This window comes from Limanda limanda, chromosome 17 (assembly GCF_963576545.1).
Source record: "Limanda limanda chromosome 17, fLimLim1.1, whole genome shotgun sequence".
In the NCBI taxonomy this organism is placed as follows: Eukaryota; Metazoa; Chordata; class Actinopteri; order Pleuronectiformes; family Pleuronectidae; genus Limanda; species Limanda limanda.
In genome coordinates this window covers 13,884,155-13,898,109 of record NC_083652.1, presented here as the reverse complement: position 1 = coordinate 13,898,109, position 13,955 = coordinate 13,884,155, and the positions used below count along the sequence as shown (strand labels likewise).

The window sequence follows — 13,955 nt, the reverse complement described above, 5'->3', positions numbered from 1 at the left end:
CCATCACTAATCACAAAAACTTTAGCGTGAAACTTGAACAATAATTATACAGTATATACATTTTAAATTCTATTGTATTGCAAAACATATTTTTGTCAGAGAAGTAATCCACAACACCATATTGAGGGAGACCTTACTTCCATATCAGGACTGGGATCTTTGTCTGTGTGACCTTGTAACCATGAGGAGATACGTTCATATTATTTTGCGTCACAGTCAAGGTTTTGTAACTTGATTCAGTGCAGACACTATTACCATTAGCATCATTTTTTTCCATCATGCTGTCCATCATCAGTGACCTGAGTCAAACCAACAAAAGTGATAAGTTATGAAAGAAAGATCTTTTTAATATACATATATATATATATAAACACAATTTCCCTAAAGGATATCACATTTTTCTCTCTGCTAAAAAGACACAATTCCCACACACACACACACGTTCACAAACACTGTCATATTCCTGTGCATTGGCGTAATACCTATAATCATTCCTGATTCATAAGGAGCAGCAGTTTTCAACAGGTTCTTCTTGATCAATCCCATGATGGTGTTGTATTGATTTGATTTCCTCTGGTCCTTCCTGACCCTCCTACAGTACAACGAAAGCATATTCAACATTTGGTGTTTTCATCTTGTGAAGTGCAACATCAAAATGATGCATATTTGGGTGTAACAGAAAAATGTGTGTATTTGAGTAAGACGACAAATTAAAGTGTTTAACCCGGCATGCTATGATGGAAGCTACTCTGAAATAAAAAATAAATATTAAGGTTTTAAGAATGAAACACTTCCATGGTTGACACCTGCCGATAGCACCACAACAATACAGGATAAATCGGTTGTATATGATAAGGGTCGGGCTCCGTGTGGTATGCTGTGACCACTGTTGCCCTGATGTGCAGTTACATTGAAGAGGAACTCATCAGTTACAGCATAGTTAACAGTCGTGGATTTAAAGATTCAAATTGACTGTAATCGTCTTCTTAAATTATGTTTTCACAGGACTTTCTGCAAAATCTAGGAGCTTCCACGACAGTTTCCAAAATTGACAAAAATCTGAGACTTGCAGAGCACCCCCTCCTGTCATGTAGCGGAGCCCTGAGCCCAAAGACGTCATCACCACGGGGATAGTTGAGCAGCACAGCACACAGACCTCCTGTCAACTCTGTGCCTTACTTGCTCACTTGTCTCTCGCTGCCCTATCTCTGGGCACAGGCCTGTACTACATCAGCGATGGTCTTTGGCGCGTCAGAGGACAGAATCAGAGGGCCTCCCTTGTCTCGGATCACCACATCATCCTCAATTCTGATGCCCAGGCCACGGAAACGCTCTGGCGCCTGGTCACTGTCTTCAGAGATGTACAAACCTGTAAAAAAAAAGGAGAAAAGGGGGACATGTGTGAAAGCAGGAATAACATGAGCCGGAGAGGAAGAGAGGGATACATCATTTGAAATGGGAAGTTATTACAGAAGAGAATGTGAGTGTTTGGGTTTTTTAACCTGTTTTCACACAGATTGTCGATCAACAGCCACATCTGCACATCTTCAGTAAGAATCAAGATGGTGAGAAAGTATGTAAAAGCCTAGGTTATCCATACCTGGTTCTATGGTGATGGCCATTCCCGGCTGTAGAGACTGTGAGCGGGACAGCTCAGAGGTGTCGTGGACATCCATGCCCAGGTAATGACCAACGTGGTGAGGGCAGTAACGTCGAGCAGCCTGGGACGAGCATGACAAGAAATATAGGGATGAGGACATCAATAAACTCATATACCAACTAGAAGTGGCATTCACTGGAAGTAATACCTCTGCCAAACCTACTTCTGTATGGCTCTTATGATAGAAAAATACATACTCAAATCTATAATTGTCTATTTTTTACAACAAGATCCATTCATCACTTCCTAACAAATTGAAATATCCCAAAATGTCCTGTCTTACAATGTTGTGGAGAAGAACCTGAATCTACAACTTAACAAAACATAACCACCTTGGCAGAAGTAAAAATATTAAAAATGTATTTAATACCCGACTGACATGATAACAGTGTCTGTATCATTTCTGTCATGACTCTCTGGTGTGGGTGATGGACACTTCACTACACTATATGGGAAATTACAACTTTTTGAGAGGCATATTGAGACATTTTGTTTCTTTCAGCTACAACTTTGTATCCTAAAAGCTAAGAGCCGCTTACAAACAGGTGTACAGCACAGGAATAATCATCGAGAATCTATTATTGTTCAAACTGCAATTTGAAACACTACATTATTTCTCTGATTATTACCTTCAGTACATCGGCATCACTGGTACTGGCCTTAACAATCCCGAGCCGCCTGAGCTGCCGTCCCAGCAGAGCCAGCATGGTGCTGTAGATGTGATCGAGACTCACACCCGGGGAGCACAGAGACAAACAGGAGCGCTGGACCTCCAGGACGGCCTCGTACAGCTCCGCCTGGGCAGCGCTGAATCTGCAGGAAGGAGGTGAGAGCAGCACATTACAGTTGTGTGTTTGTGTCTCCTGACGTCCACTGACCTGCTAGAGTTTCTTAATGAATGAAAAAGCTTTGTATTTTTAACCTTTTGTTAAACTTACTTTCCATTTACCGGCCATGTCCGAGTGATGTCACTGACATAACCGAAGTATTCACAGCCACCATCGAGCAACACCAGTTCACCGTCCTGATGCAGGAGAGCAGGAGAGAAATACAAGGAGTGATTACTTTACATACGGTTGTACAACTTATCTTTTCCGGAGGAATTAGATTGCACCTGATATCACATGACTGATCCTTTCCTACAAGCAGCACCTTCCGTTACCTTTATTATCTGGTTGTTGTTTATGTAGTGAAGAGTATTGGCTCGATTTCCTCCAGCGACCACAGGAGGATACGCCAGGAAGTTGGCGCCATGGATCCGATTCTCAAAATCAAACTGTAGGGGAGTATTTTGTACTATTAATATGCTTTTTCAGAGTATGAGTATATAATTTATAATGACTATAAGTAGTATATAGGATTATAACTGCACAATCGTTGACAACTCTCTCTTTTAAACAAAAACTGAAATAACACATTACACAAAAAGGCCTTTATATATGGATATATTTTTAAAACCAGTCTTTAAACTTCATCTTGATTAATACCAATATCGACTCATATGATTTATTTTTTCTCATTAAAACATCTCAATCAACCTCTGTCCCTTTTATATATAATATGTTACGGTCAGTTTGTAGGTGCTAATGAGGAACAGTTATTAACATCTGCAGGTACTGAATAATCAATGTATGATACTTATGCCCCCGGTAATTATATTAAAGAGCCTGATCAATAACAGACATGGAGATCAGTAAGGGCCACATGTGATAGTGAGCCTGTAAAGTGCCACAGAAAGATTTTCAGTCACCTTCGCAAAGAGCACAGCTTCATCGACGTCTCCGTTAGACAGAGCCATCGTCCTCCTGAAAGCCTGAAAGACAAGGATCTGTGTTGGTGACCCGCTTGTGTTGAAAAGAATCTCTACACGTGTTAGACAGCGTGGCTGAGGGACATCAGTACATTACGATACAGGAAAAGAGAAATACTGCAAGTATTTGGAAGTAATAATACTGACGGTGAAATCATACAACAAACAAATACACAAACAGCATAACGTAAAGAAGTACTATTCATTAGGAAGTAATTTATGTGTAAAATGATTTTATTAAGAGTTGAGAACTATAGATGAGGATAGATTAAGTAGGTGTATGTGTGTTCCAGGTAATACTCATGTTGGGGGGATTAAATCTGGTTCAACAGTCACATTATGGGGACTTGCCTTCCTTATGAGGACGAAAATCACCTTATATTTGAAGGTGAACGCATGTTTTAAGTTTAGGTTCCGGTCAGGGTGTGTCTCTAGGAAATCAGTGTTACTCTGTGTTTGTATGTGTGTGTCAAATGGCTGTTTGAGGGTTACAATTTTCTTTCAGGGTTAGAGTTTGTGCTAAAGTGGTGTTAAAACATGTTAAATAATTTGATAGTATAATAATACTATAATGTTTATTATCTACAAGACAACATTTGATTATTTATGTCAATAATGAATATAAGATTTGCAGCAGTGAGGTGTGAGGACAGAATGGGTCCTCAGAGTATTGGAAGTCCGTTAAACACCAACCTGTGCTGTGATGCGACCGGCTTCTTGCATGAGCGCCACCTCTGCTGAGCTCTTGAGGGCCCTGAGCGAGTGGATGAGGGGCCTGAGAGAGCTCGGCATCGGCCCCGGCTCCAGCACAGGACTCACGTGGGCCTGGTGGAGCCGAGGGTGGGCCGGCTGAGAGCTGTCGTACCAAAGCACGGTGCCTGAAAGGGAGTAGACAGAACTATGAGGTTAAGATCTGAAAGAGTCAGTGGTCAAACGTCAGCTTTCCTTGAGGTCTATCTCATAACGTTAGTTCTGTTAAGAGGCTGGACACCAACCTTTCAGGGCCTTGAGCACAACACCCAGCTCCTCAGTGCTGTGAACTCTCTCGATGCCGGTCAAAGCCGCCGCCCCGTCCTTCCCTGAGCGAGGCCCGTCCCACAGCTCTCTCCCCGGGTCTCTGCGGGGGACGAACAAGATGGCCTGATCCGGTCGCCCTTTCCCGTGAAGAACCAAGGCGCTGTCCGGCTCCAAGATGCCGCTGAGGTAAAGGAAATCCTGGGGAATACATGACTCCTGGTTAATTGGGGAAGACTTGATAACAAAAACCCACAGAGGAAGAAGATGATTCAAGTGAAGATGAAGAAATGCAACATGAAATCAAACGGCACCTGGTTCTGGTGGAAGGGATACGGGATGTCGTTGGTCATGAAGCGGGTCGGGTGGGACAGAACGATGACCACGTGGTTGCTGGAGGACGCAGAGGGTCCCAGCCGGTCGGCCTGGGCCTCGATCAGCGAGGCCAGTCGGAGTCTCCGGAGCTCATACTCTGTCTGGCTCAAGCCCGGGGTCACGTCACCTGGGGGGGGAAGAGATCGGCTTTCAGGTTGAATACATCGAGAAACAGGGTCACAATCAATGTTTTGGTGTTAAATATTGAAGAGAAAAGAGTTTCTACCGAAAATTAAAGCTGACTTTTCACCTTTCAGATAAAAAATACCGTCCAAGGCCAAAATCTTGTTTTGTGAGCTGAAAGTGATCTGGACCTTCAACCACTAGAATCTCATCAGTTCATTTGTGAAATCAAGAAAACTATAGAGTTTTTCATAGAGTTTTTGAGATATTGTGACAAGATCATCACCAAAACTAGACTATTATTTCTAAATGTGACATGAATATGTGCTTTGTGTGACTAATTGCAGGTTTTCCCTTAAAAGTGTAACTGTACTGGTTCAGCACAGGTGAGATGACAGGACTCACCCTGCTTGATGAGGTGTGGGTGGGTGAACGGGCTCGGCTGGCCCAGGTACCGCGGGGGAACCGTCTTTGGTTTCAAACCTCCGGGCTTTAGAGAAACACTTCTGGTTGTGCACCTAACACATCCTAGAGACAGACACACAACACAAACACTCTTACACTGGTTCCCAGCATCCACTGAGGCACCATCATGTCAGAGAGGAACTTTACTGAAGGAGAGGATAAAAGTTTCAGGTAAGAAAAAAAGAAAAGGGAGACTAAGTTGCTAACTTTTAATTTTCATGGTGAAGCCCACTGTCCATGTGGCAAGTTTCATAAGCTTTGACTGTAGAAATTTGGAGAAAATTAAAAGGGAAGTTGACAACTTTTTCATCATATCACTCATATATTGCTGCTTTTAAATATTGTTTTAAAATAATCCTGAGGAGGTGACACAGATATTTCTCTTCACTCTTGGTCCTGTATACTCTCCCTGTCTTTTTATCACTTTTTTAGGATATTTTACAATAGAAATTTGGAGAAAATCTGCTTCTTTTTAATTACATCGCCCATAACTTCATAAGTTTTGACTGTAGAAATTTGGAGAAAATTCAAAGGGAAGTTGACAACTTTTTCTTTATATCACTCATATCTTGCTCCTATTGAATATTGTTTTAAAATAATCCTGAAGAGGTGACACAGATATTTCTCCTCACTCTTCTTCGTGTTGACTCTCCCTGTCTGTATATCACTTTTCAAAAGATTTTACTGTAGAAATTTGGAGAACATTTGCTTCTTTTTCATTATATATCCTATAACTTGCTCTTATGAAATACCAGTGACCTGAGCATGCAAAGTTTCTTCCTGTAACTTCACTCTGATAGAACAGCCCAGTGATCCTGAGGTGATCAGCTGTGAGAACATGTGGATGAACCTCTGGAGCTCCTCACTGACCTGGACTCCTGCTCCCCGGCGGCAGCAGCTTCCCAGCGGAGCGGAACCAGGCTCTGCTGCTGGAGGGCAACATGGTCACAGCTCGAGGACACGGCTGCGTCCCAGCACAGCGCCACAGTGCGGCCGTGGAGAGTCACGCACAGTCCCAAGCAGCGTGGGGCCTGCACGCAGAGACACGCAGCGGTGCGTGGCTGCGAAACACAGACGTGAAAACGGCCCTGTTTGTCTGTGGCTGTCAGAAGCTAGCGTTAGCTTCAGGTTAGCTTCAGGTTAGCTCGCTGCTAGCTGACAGCTGCCCATGCTCATTGGTGCAGAGGGATTCGGTTCCCCGGAGTTTGGCTTCCCAGGCGCTTGATCCCGCCCCCTTTTGGCTTAAAGGGATAGTTCAACCAAAAATTACCTTTTTGGAGTTTCAGGTCTGCTCAGCGTTTCAATAGAATCCAATAAACGGTAAATGGTAAATGTTTTCAGATGGTGCAGCAGGCAAAGGCAACAACAAAATGTTGCATTTCATTTTCAATACTCAATACAGTTGACTCATTGTTTCCCACAATGCATTGTGAAAAGTAGTTTACAATCGATGGTCACTCACCGAGCAATATACCATTATGCACTGCGCCCGCCCTTTCCTACCAATTTAAATAAGAGCAGAGACAAAGGAGTAAAATAAGCATTTAAAATGTATTATGGAATTTTTCCACCAGCATGTAACAATGACGTAATCAAGGGCACAGAAGAAATCTGCCAAGTAGTGAGTGTCCATAAGAGCTCAGTATACAGTTCTCTCTATAGAAGTCACTTCATAGTGAAGGTTAGTGGATGGAAGATTTCATACACAGCCATGATCCCCGTATCGGAATTCATACGCTATGTCTCATGTCAGTTTGCAGAGAATTCCTGTAAAATCATGGGTATTATTTGCTTTTACCCATATATGGATGTGAAATCTTTCACACAGAGTTAAGTTTATTATGTGATAATATTCCACAGTCAAATTTCACATTAAAACCACAATCCAAAGGTTTGGGGTTGATTTCCTGTAAACTCCCCTGATCCTGACAGACTAACTGCAGGGCAACAAATGCGCGTGACCTCTCGGGCTGTCCCACAACTTGCCTGAATGAAAACCCGAAGCCCCGCTGCCTCCAGAGAAGCGTAGCCGTGCTGCAAGTCGATTGTCCTCGTCCTCCGTGGGGTTTCTATCCGGCCGCCATCGGCGTAGATCTTCAAACAGGTGCGTTTCCCTCGGATAAGAGGATTCTGTGTCCCGCTGCTCCGCCGTGTTTTTCGCTAATCTTGGTGTGCAGGCTGCAGCTAGCTCCGGATGCTATCATGCGTCAAGCGGCCATGACATCACTGACGGATTCACATTAACAGAAACTCCAGGCTGCTGCACATCGAGTCAGTGGCTCGCGTTGTGTTGTTGCACATTGTGGTTTATCCGGGGAGGGGGTCACGCTGGGGCTGTGGCGGACCTCCACTCGCCCCGGCCGGGTTAGCATAGCTAGCCGTGGTTAGCCGCTAAGAACCGCAAACATGACCAGGATGTTTACGGGGTTCTCTTTCTGCTTTTTCCCGGCATGCAGCGCGCCGTGTGCGGGACGTGACAGAGCAACATGGACCCACGAAAGATGTTCGAGCTGAAGGGCTTCGTGCAGAGCTGCGAGTCCAACCCGGGGATCCTGCACCTGCCGGAGATGAGCTTCTTCCGGACCTGGCTGCTGGGGTCAGTGCTGCACGTCAACACACACACACACCCGAACACACACACACACACACTAATTAAACAAGCTGGTTAATGAGCGAAACACCCACAGGGAATTCTTCTATCTGTCACTGTGCCACGTGTGTTCTTAGATTTAAGGGATAGTTCAGCCAAAAATGAAAATTTACTCATTATCCACTCACCACTATGATGGAGGGAGGTGGTGGGGGTGGTGGTGGTGGGGGGGTGTGAGTCAACTAAACACTTCTGGAGTTTCAGGGGTGAACAACGTTGCAGACAAACCCAATACGATTTAAATTGAATGCTGACCGATATGTCAAAGGTAAAAAAACACATCAAATGCCTCCAAACTGCTCCTGTGAATGGAAACGAGGTCATTTACCCCATGTTTAAGTCTTAATGTCTGATCCACACGTACATTTGGCCCTGGAGGAGAATAACATGACATTCAGACAAAAAACATGGTGTAAATAACCTTATTTCCATTCACAAGAGCACAATGGAGACGTTTCACGGCCTTTAGAAAGAAGCTAAAGATTAAAACAGCATCTGTTTTAACTAATCCAGGAATCTAAGAACTGGAAAAGATCAAGGGACTTGGGCTTCTGTCTGAATTACTCTCATGATTTTGTTTTGCAGCATGGGAGCAACGATCCCTCCTGCACCCCCGACTGAGGGGTCATGCCACGTGAGATGCTTTTTATTCTTCTTGTGTGATGATTCGATTTTATGTATGTTAGTCTTATACTCTGATGTGTGTTTGGAAACCGAACATGTGTACAAATATGTGGAGATTAATAGTATTGGCAGTTATGTGTCCCTGATGGTCACATCATGCTGTAACTCTCTGACCGGTAGGGTGGATGTCCCTGTGGACCTCCCCCTGCATCAGCTCCTTCTTCTGAGCCCAAGCCTCCGACACTGTCCGAGAGCGAGGAGAGTGAAATAGGTTTGTCCATCCAAACCTTCAACAGTTTCTTTAGTCACACCTCTGGACACAGGAGGCAGTAGATCTGGCCGCTGGTTAGTTTAGTCTGTAAATGTTTGGAACCACGATCCTACCAGCACCCCTCAATCTCACTTATTAATACTTAGTGTGCTGTTTGTGTGATCCTGATGAAAACCTAAACATTCCAGACACCTAAACCCGAGCAAAGAACGTGAACTGAAGCAAAGTTTATTATAAACATTGTGTTTATCTGTCGGCCTTTTCAGAAGTCAACGACGAGGGAGTGATCGAGCCAGACACCGATGAACCGCAGGAGATGGGAGACTTTGAAAATGCTGAGGTAAAACGTCTACTAATCAGGAATTAATTTACTCTAATACAAACCAAGATTCAAGGTAATTTCAACCATTGAAACAGGATTTGTGAGGTAATCTTGTCTATAAATGTCCTCAGGTCACAGAGGAGATGATGGACCAGGCCGATGAGAAGAAGATGGAGGCCATCAATGCTCTGGGAGAAGGTAGGTAGAGATTCAGAATATCGGGCCTGGGAAGATGAGTTAAACAGCACTGAACTAGATTAGATTCATCCTCTTACACATTTTTCTTTTACAGGTGATTTACAGAAAGCTCTGGATCTTTTCACTGGAGCCATCAAGCTGAATCCCTGCTTAGCCATCCTGTACGCCAAGAGGGCAAGGTGAGAGACACATGTGTATTTTAAAATAAAATAATAATAAAGGCTCAGTCTGCTGTCTGCTTTGTACCTACTCTTTAGTCCTGAATGAGTGTAATCCGATTGTCCTCTTGTGTGTTAGTGTCTACATCAAGATGCAGAAACCAAATGCAGCCATCAGAGATTGCAACAGAGCCATCAGCATCAACCCAGACTCTGCACAGCCGTACAAGTGGAGGGGGAAAGCTCACAGGTGAGTTCCTACTTAAAGACTCTACTATAGGCCAGACACTTCCCAGTGTGTGAACAAACGCCTGGCAGGGAGGTCACACCTCACATCCGCATGACACGACCAAACCATCAGTGTAAAAACTCCCAGGAATAACACACCTCAACTTTGGCAACTAGGATTATATCAGTTATTATTTCTGACTGCCATTGATCTATGTGGGCTGCTTGCCAAAGAGGGGTCTGTTTGTGGGGGAACACTTAATCCGGTCTGCTCCTGCTTTCTGCTCGCTGATTGACGGTAACGTATTGTGCGTGTGTGTGTCTGCAGGCTGCTGGGACACTGGGAGGAGGCAGCAAAGGACCTGGCCACAGCCTGCAAACTGGACTACGACGAGGACGCCAGTGCCATGCTGAAGGAGGTCCAGCCTAAGGTAGGTCACCCGAGAGGAGAGGGAAATAGGGGGGGATCTCTGCTAATGTTCACGTTCCTGTTGCAAAGTAACAGTTTGATCAGAGGTCTTTAGAAACCGGCACTGACAGAGAGGGAATCAAGTTTGTCTCATGTGTTGTTCTTACCTTTTCTCTCCAGGCGAACAAGCTTATTGAGCACAGACGCAAATATGAGCGCAAGAGAGAAGAAAAGGATGTCAAGGAGAAAACCGAGCGGGTAAAGAAAGCAAGAGAGGAGCACGCAAAGGCTCAGAGGGTGAGTTGTTCTGGAGGATTTCATATCTGGAAAAGCTTATAAATGGTCCTTCAAAGTTGAACTGCAATGGCTGACTAGAGATGCTCAGGAATCAGCAACCAGCATCATCACAGGCCAAGAAAACGGCCCATTCGAAACAGGCACTGCACTAGTTTTCACAATTAGTTTTCTGTAGGCCCCTTTTAAAACAACAGAAGAAACCGCTGCTGACTCCTGAAAGCCTCGTGAAACATGTCCCATTCTTTTGTCTCAACAGGAGGAAGAAGCACGACAGGCTGGAGGAGGATTCTTCCCAGGTAGGAGACTGGAACCGAGCTGGTTCATTGCATGATGGGATAAGCTACACACTCAAAATGCCATTATAGGAGACATGGGAGCATAGTACCCTATGGGGGGAAAAAGCATTAGTCACATCATATAGTTAAAAGGTGAATCTTTTCATTGTTTTACAGGAGGTGCGGGTGGATTCCCAGGCGGAGCCATGCCAGGCGGGTTCCCAGGAGGAGCCATGCCAGGCGGAGGTGCGGGTGGATTCCCAGGCGGAGGCCCTCCTGGCATGGGCGGCATGGGCGGCATGGGCGGTCTTGGTGACCTCCTGAAGGATCCCGAGCTTCTCAATGCCATGAAGGTATGATGAGAACCTTAAAGGGATAGTTCACCCCAAAACCTTTTCTACATCTTAAAGAAATATGCTGTTATTTTGGAAAGTTTAGTTCTTTGTGTTTGATGAGAAGGTGATGGTCTGTGGAGGTGGAGTTCAGAGGAAGGCAGGAGACAGGAAACAAAGGGACGTGTGTTGATTCCACAAACAGGATCATGTGTATTTGAGCCTTTTGATAGCGCAGCGCAGATAAAGACTTAGATGTGGTTCACTAAAAGAGATTAAAAAGAGGAAGGGGGGTTTATTTTCATTTTTGCCTTTTATTTATGTGAGAGATAGAGAAGAAGAGATGTGAAACAAAACAAAAACTGTCCTTACTTGTGGATTTTTAATCTCTTTAACCAAATGGGAAATGCACTATGTGAATAAAGATGACATTTTCCATATTCAACTCTAGGACCCTGAGGTGATGATTGCCTTCCAGGATGTGGCGCAGAATCCAGCCAACATCTCCAAGTACCAGAGCAACCCCAAGATCATGGCACTCGTCACCAAGCTCAGTGCCAAATTTGGAGCCCCACCACAACCATAAACAAGAAACACACCAAAGGAGTGGAGAGGAGAAGGGGAGAGTGAATACGTGGTGAAACAATCTAGGGAGCCAACAATTATTCCACTGTGTGCAGATCAAACGTGGGGGGGGAAGTGGGTGGCAGTTTATTTGGTGTAATGTCCAGAAGGTGGGGCTATTTTTTAATGTTCTGCATCAGCCGTTCAGCACTTAGTGATGTCTCAACCAAGCAACCAATCGGTTAGGAGTCAGGTCTCTGACGCTTCTCCGCTGGCACCTCACTTAACCACAGTTTGATATTTCTTAACCTGTATCTGGAGAAGCTAAACTGGAAAGCCCTGCTTTTTGACGCTAGCTCTCAAACCTTTTTACAGGCATTTAATACATGGTAATGGTTTAGCTATTGTGTTTTTTTTCTTCCTCTGAACAGAGAAACGTTTTGTTAACAGATCTATTATAAATGCAAAAATGTGCTGTTCTTAATTTCTCACCCTATTGGGAAAATGATTCACGATAATAAAATACTGAAACCTCTGTTCCTGCAAACTGGTTGGACGTTCCTTTCATTGATCTCTATTTATGTTATATGTTGTATACAAAACCGATTGTATGCCTCCATGCCCTCGACAGCCGGTGGCCGGAGGCTTTGTGTTTTCGGTCCATCCTATTCTCGTTCACCTGATATCTCAAGAACATAATAAATAGAATGATGCGCTGATCCAGAAAAATCACTGCAATCAGAGAGTATAAAACCTGTCAGACCCCCCACTGAGACCTGAAGAAGGCATATTCTACTCTCTGCTACCAAACCCTTCAAACACTTCACATCAGTCCAGCCCTCACCCAACATCTGGCTCTTCCAGGAAGCCGGTTTAGCCATGACAAACCGGACGCTTTGCAGAGGACAAGGGTTGCACTTTTATCTAATGAAATTATGTTTAGCATTTTTAAACAGACTATGTTGTGTTAGGATGTTTGTACAACACGTACAAACAAACCAGGCTCTGTATTGTAAAATTTGTTTATTTTGAACCTACAATATTGAGAACATTGAGTTAAAAGTGGGAGGGAACAGAGAGGTAAGAAATGATGATGCCTGCTGAATGATGCTAACCAAAGCAAACAAAGGGCCATTTGATTGCAATATATCTAGCAAAGCCACCAGTGAAGTGAAAACACCCTGATTTGTCTCAAAGGCGAATGAATGCCTTTGATGGAAGGCCTTTGCGTACATATTCCTCCTCTATGCAAGCGAGAACAAAGGAAATCAGCTTGGGATGTCAGGCTTTGACCCATAGATACAAAGCAGTCAGCGTATATATTAGAATAGGTCAATGCACCTTGACATTGGTGGCCAGCTGCCAATAAACCGAACTGAGTACAATTAAGAAGACGAAGAACGCGTCGGAGTTCACGCAGAAGGCAGGTGAAGCAGAGACCATGCCGGACCAACAGGATAAAGATATGGGGGAAGCCTGTTACTTCACCGAAGCCGAGAAAAACTTGAACACATACGTCAGCTTGGTGATCCTGCAGGTCTACAAGAAGTGCGAAGCCTACAACGGCGAAAAAGAGGAGGTTATGGCCAGAGACACAGAGCGTCTTCTAAAGATGATCATGGCCGGACTCCCGGACGACCTTGTTCCCAACATTAAGTTCGACAAAATGGCTGAGTCTGTTCACAAAGCTCTGGTGCGTGTGTTCGGCAGGAGGCTGAAATCCAGGATTCGTGAACAAGACCCAAATGAGGAGACCTCCATAATTGTTACATTTCAGATGAAACTCAAAAAGCACGCAGGAAAGCCCCCCTCCAAGTTTCGCTGTCCACCCTTCTCTGCCATCTGCGGGGGGATAGTTGCGGGAGTCATCGTTATGGTTGCAGTTTTGGTCCTTATCACCTTGTTTATGCGGTAAAACCAACTGTGTGCGCATATCGATCTTTGGTTACGAGGGCCAATCTTGGTCCATTATCATCATTGTGACTGGTCCTTACTAAATCAAGGCTTGTGTGAAGGTTATAGGGTTATACATTACATGTCATTTTGGCAGATGCTTTTATCCAAAGCGTTGTACAATTAGTGCATTCAACATCTTTGAGGGGCCATTTAGGGGTTCAGTATCTTGCCCAAGGACACTTCTGCATGCAGATGCGGAAGAGTGAGGTTTGAACTGCCAACCT

The 13,955-nt window shown here is 44.4% G+C and overlaps 2 protein-coding genes across 2 annotated transcripts; one reads left to right on the top strand and one right to left on the bottom strand.

Annotated features, from left to right (window-relative positions):
* Positions 1–322: 322 nt before the first annotated feature.
* On the bottom strand, positions 323–6,608 carry xpnpep3 (X-prolyl aminopeptidase 3, mitochondrial). Its single transcript, XM_061090584.1, has 11 exons — positions 6,318–6,608; positions 5,388–5,510; positions 4,799–4,986; positions 4,466–4,685; positions 4,164–4,348; positions 3,411–3,473; positions 2,823–2,936; positions 2,599–2,684; positions 2,290–2,473; positions 1,601–1,721; positions 323–1,369 (listed from the first exon to the last, which is right to left on the bottom strand). Exons 1-11 carry the CDS (start codon positions 6,388–6,390, stop codon positions 1,203–1,205), a joined length of 1,524 nt encoding a protein of 507 aa, XP_060946567.1. The 5' UTR covers positions 6,391–6,608; the 3' UTR covers positions 323–1,202.
* An 833-nt stretch (positions 6,609–7,441) lies between these two features.
* st13 (ST13 Hsp70 interacting protein) lies at positions 7,442–12,322 on the top strand. The gene is made up of 13 exons (XM_061090598.1): positions 7,442–7,551; positions 7,904–8,043; positions 8,683–8,731; positions 8,902–8,992; positions 9,259–9,332; positions 9,446–9,512; positions 9,607–9,691; positions 9,810–9,920; positions 10,227–10,329; positions 10,488–10,604; positions 10,861–10,900; positions 11,057–11,232; positions 11,663–12,322. Exons 2-13 carry the CDS (start codon positions 7,934–7,936, stop codon positions 11,795–11,797), a joined length of 1,158 nt encoding a protein of 385 aa, XP_060946581.1. The 5' UTR covers positions 7,442–7,551; positions 7,904–7,933; the 3' UTR covers positions 11,798–12,322.
* Positions 12,323–13,955: the final 1,633 nt, after the last annotated feature.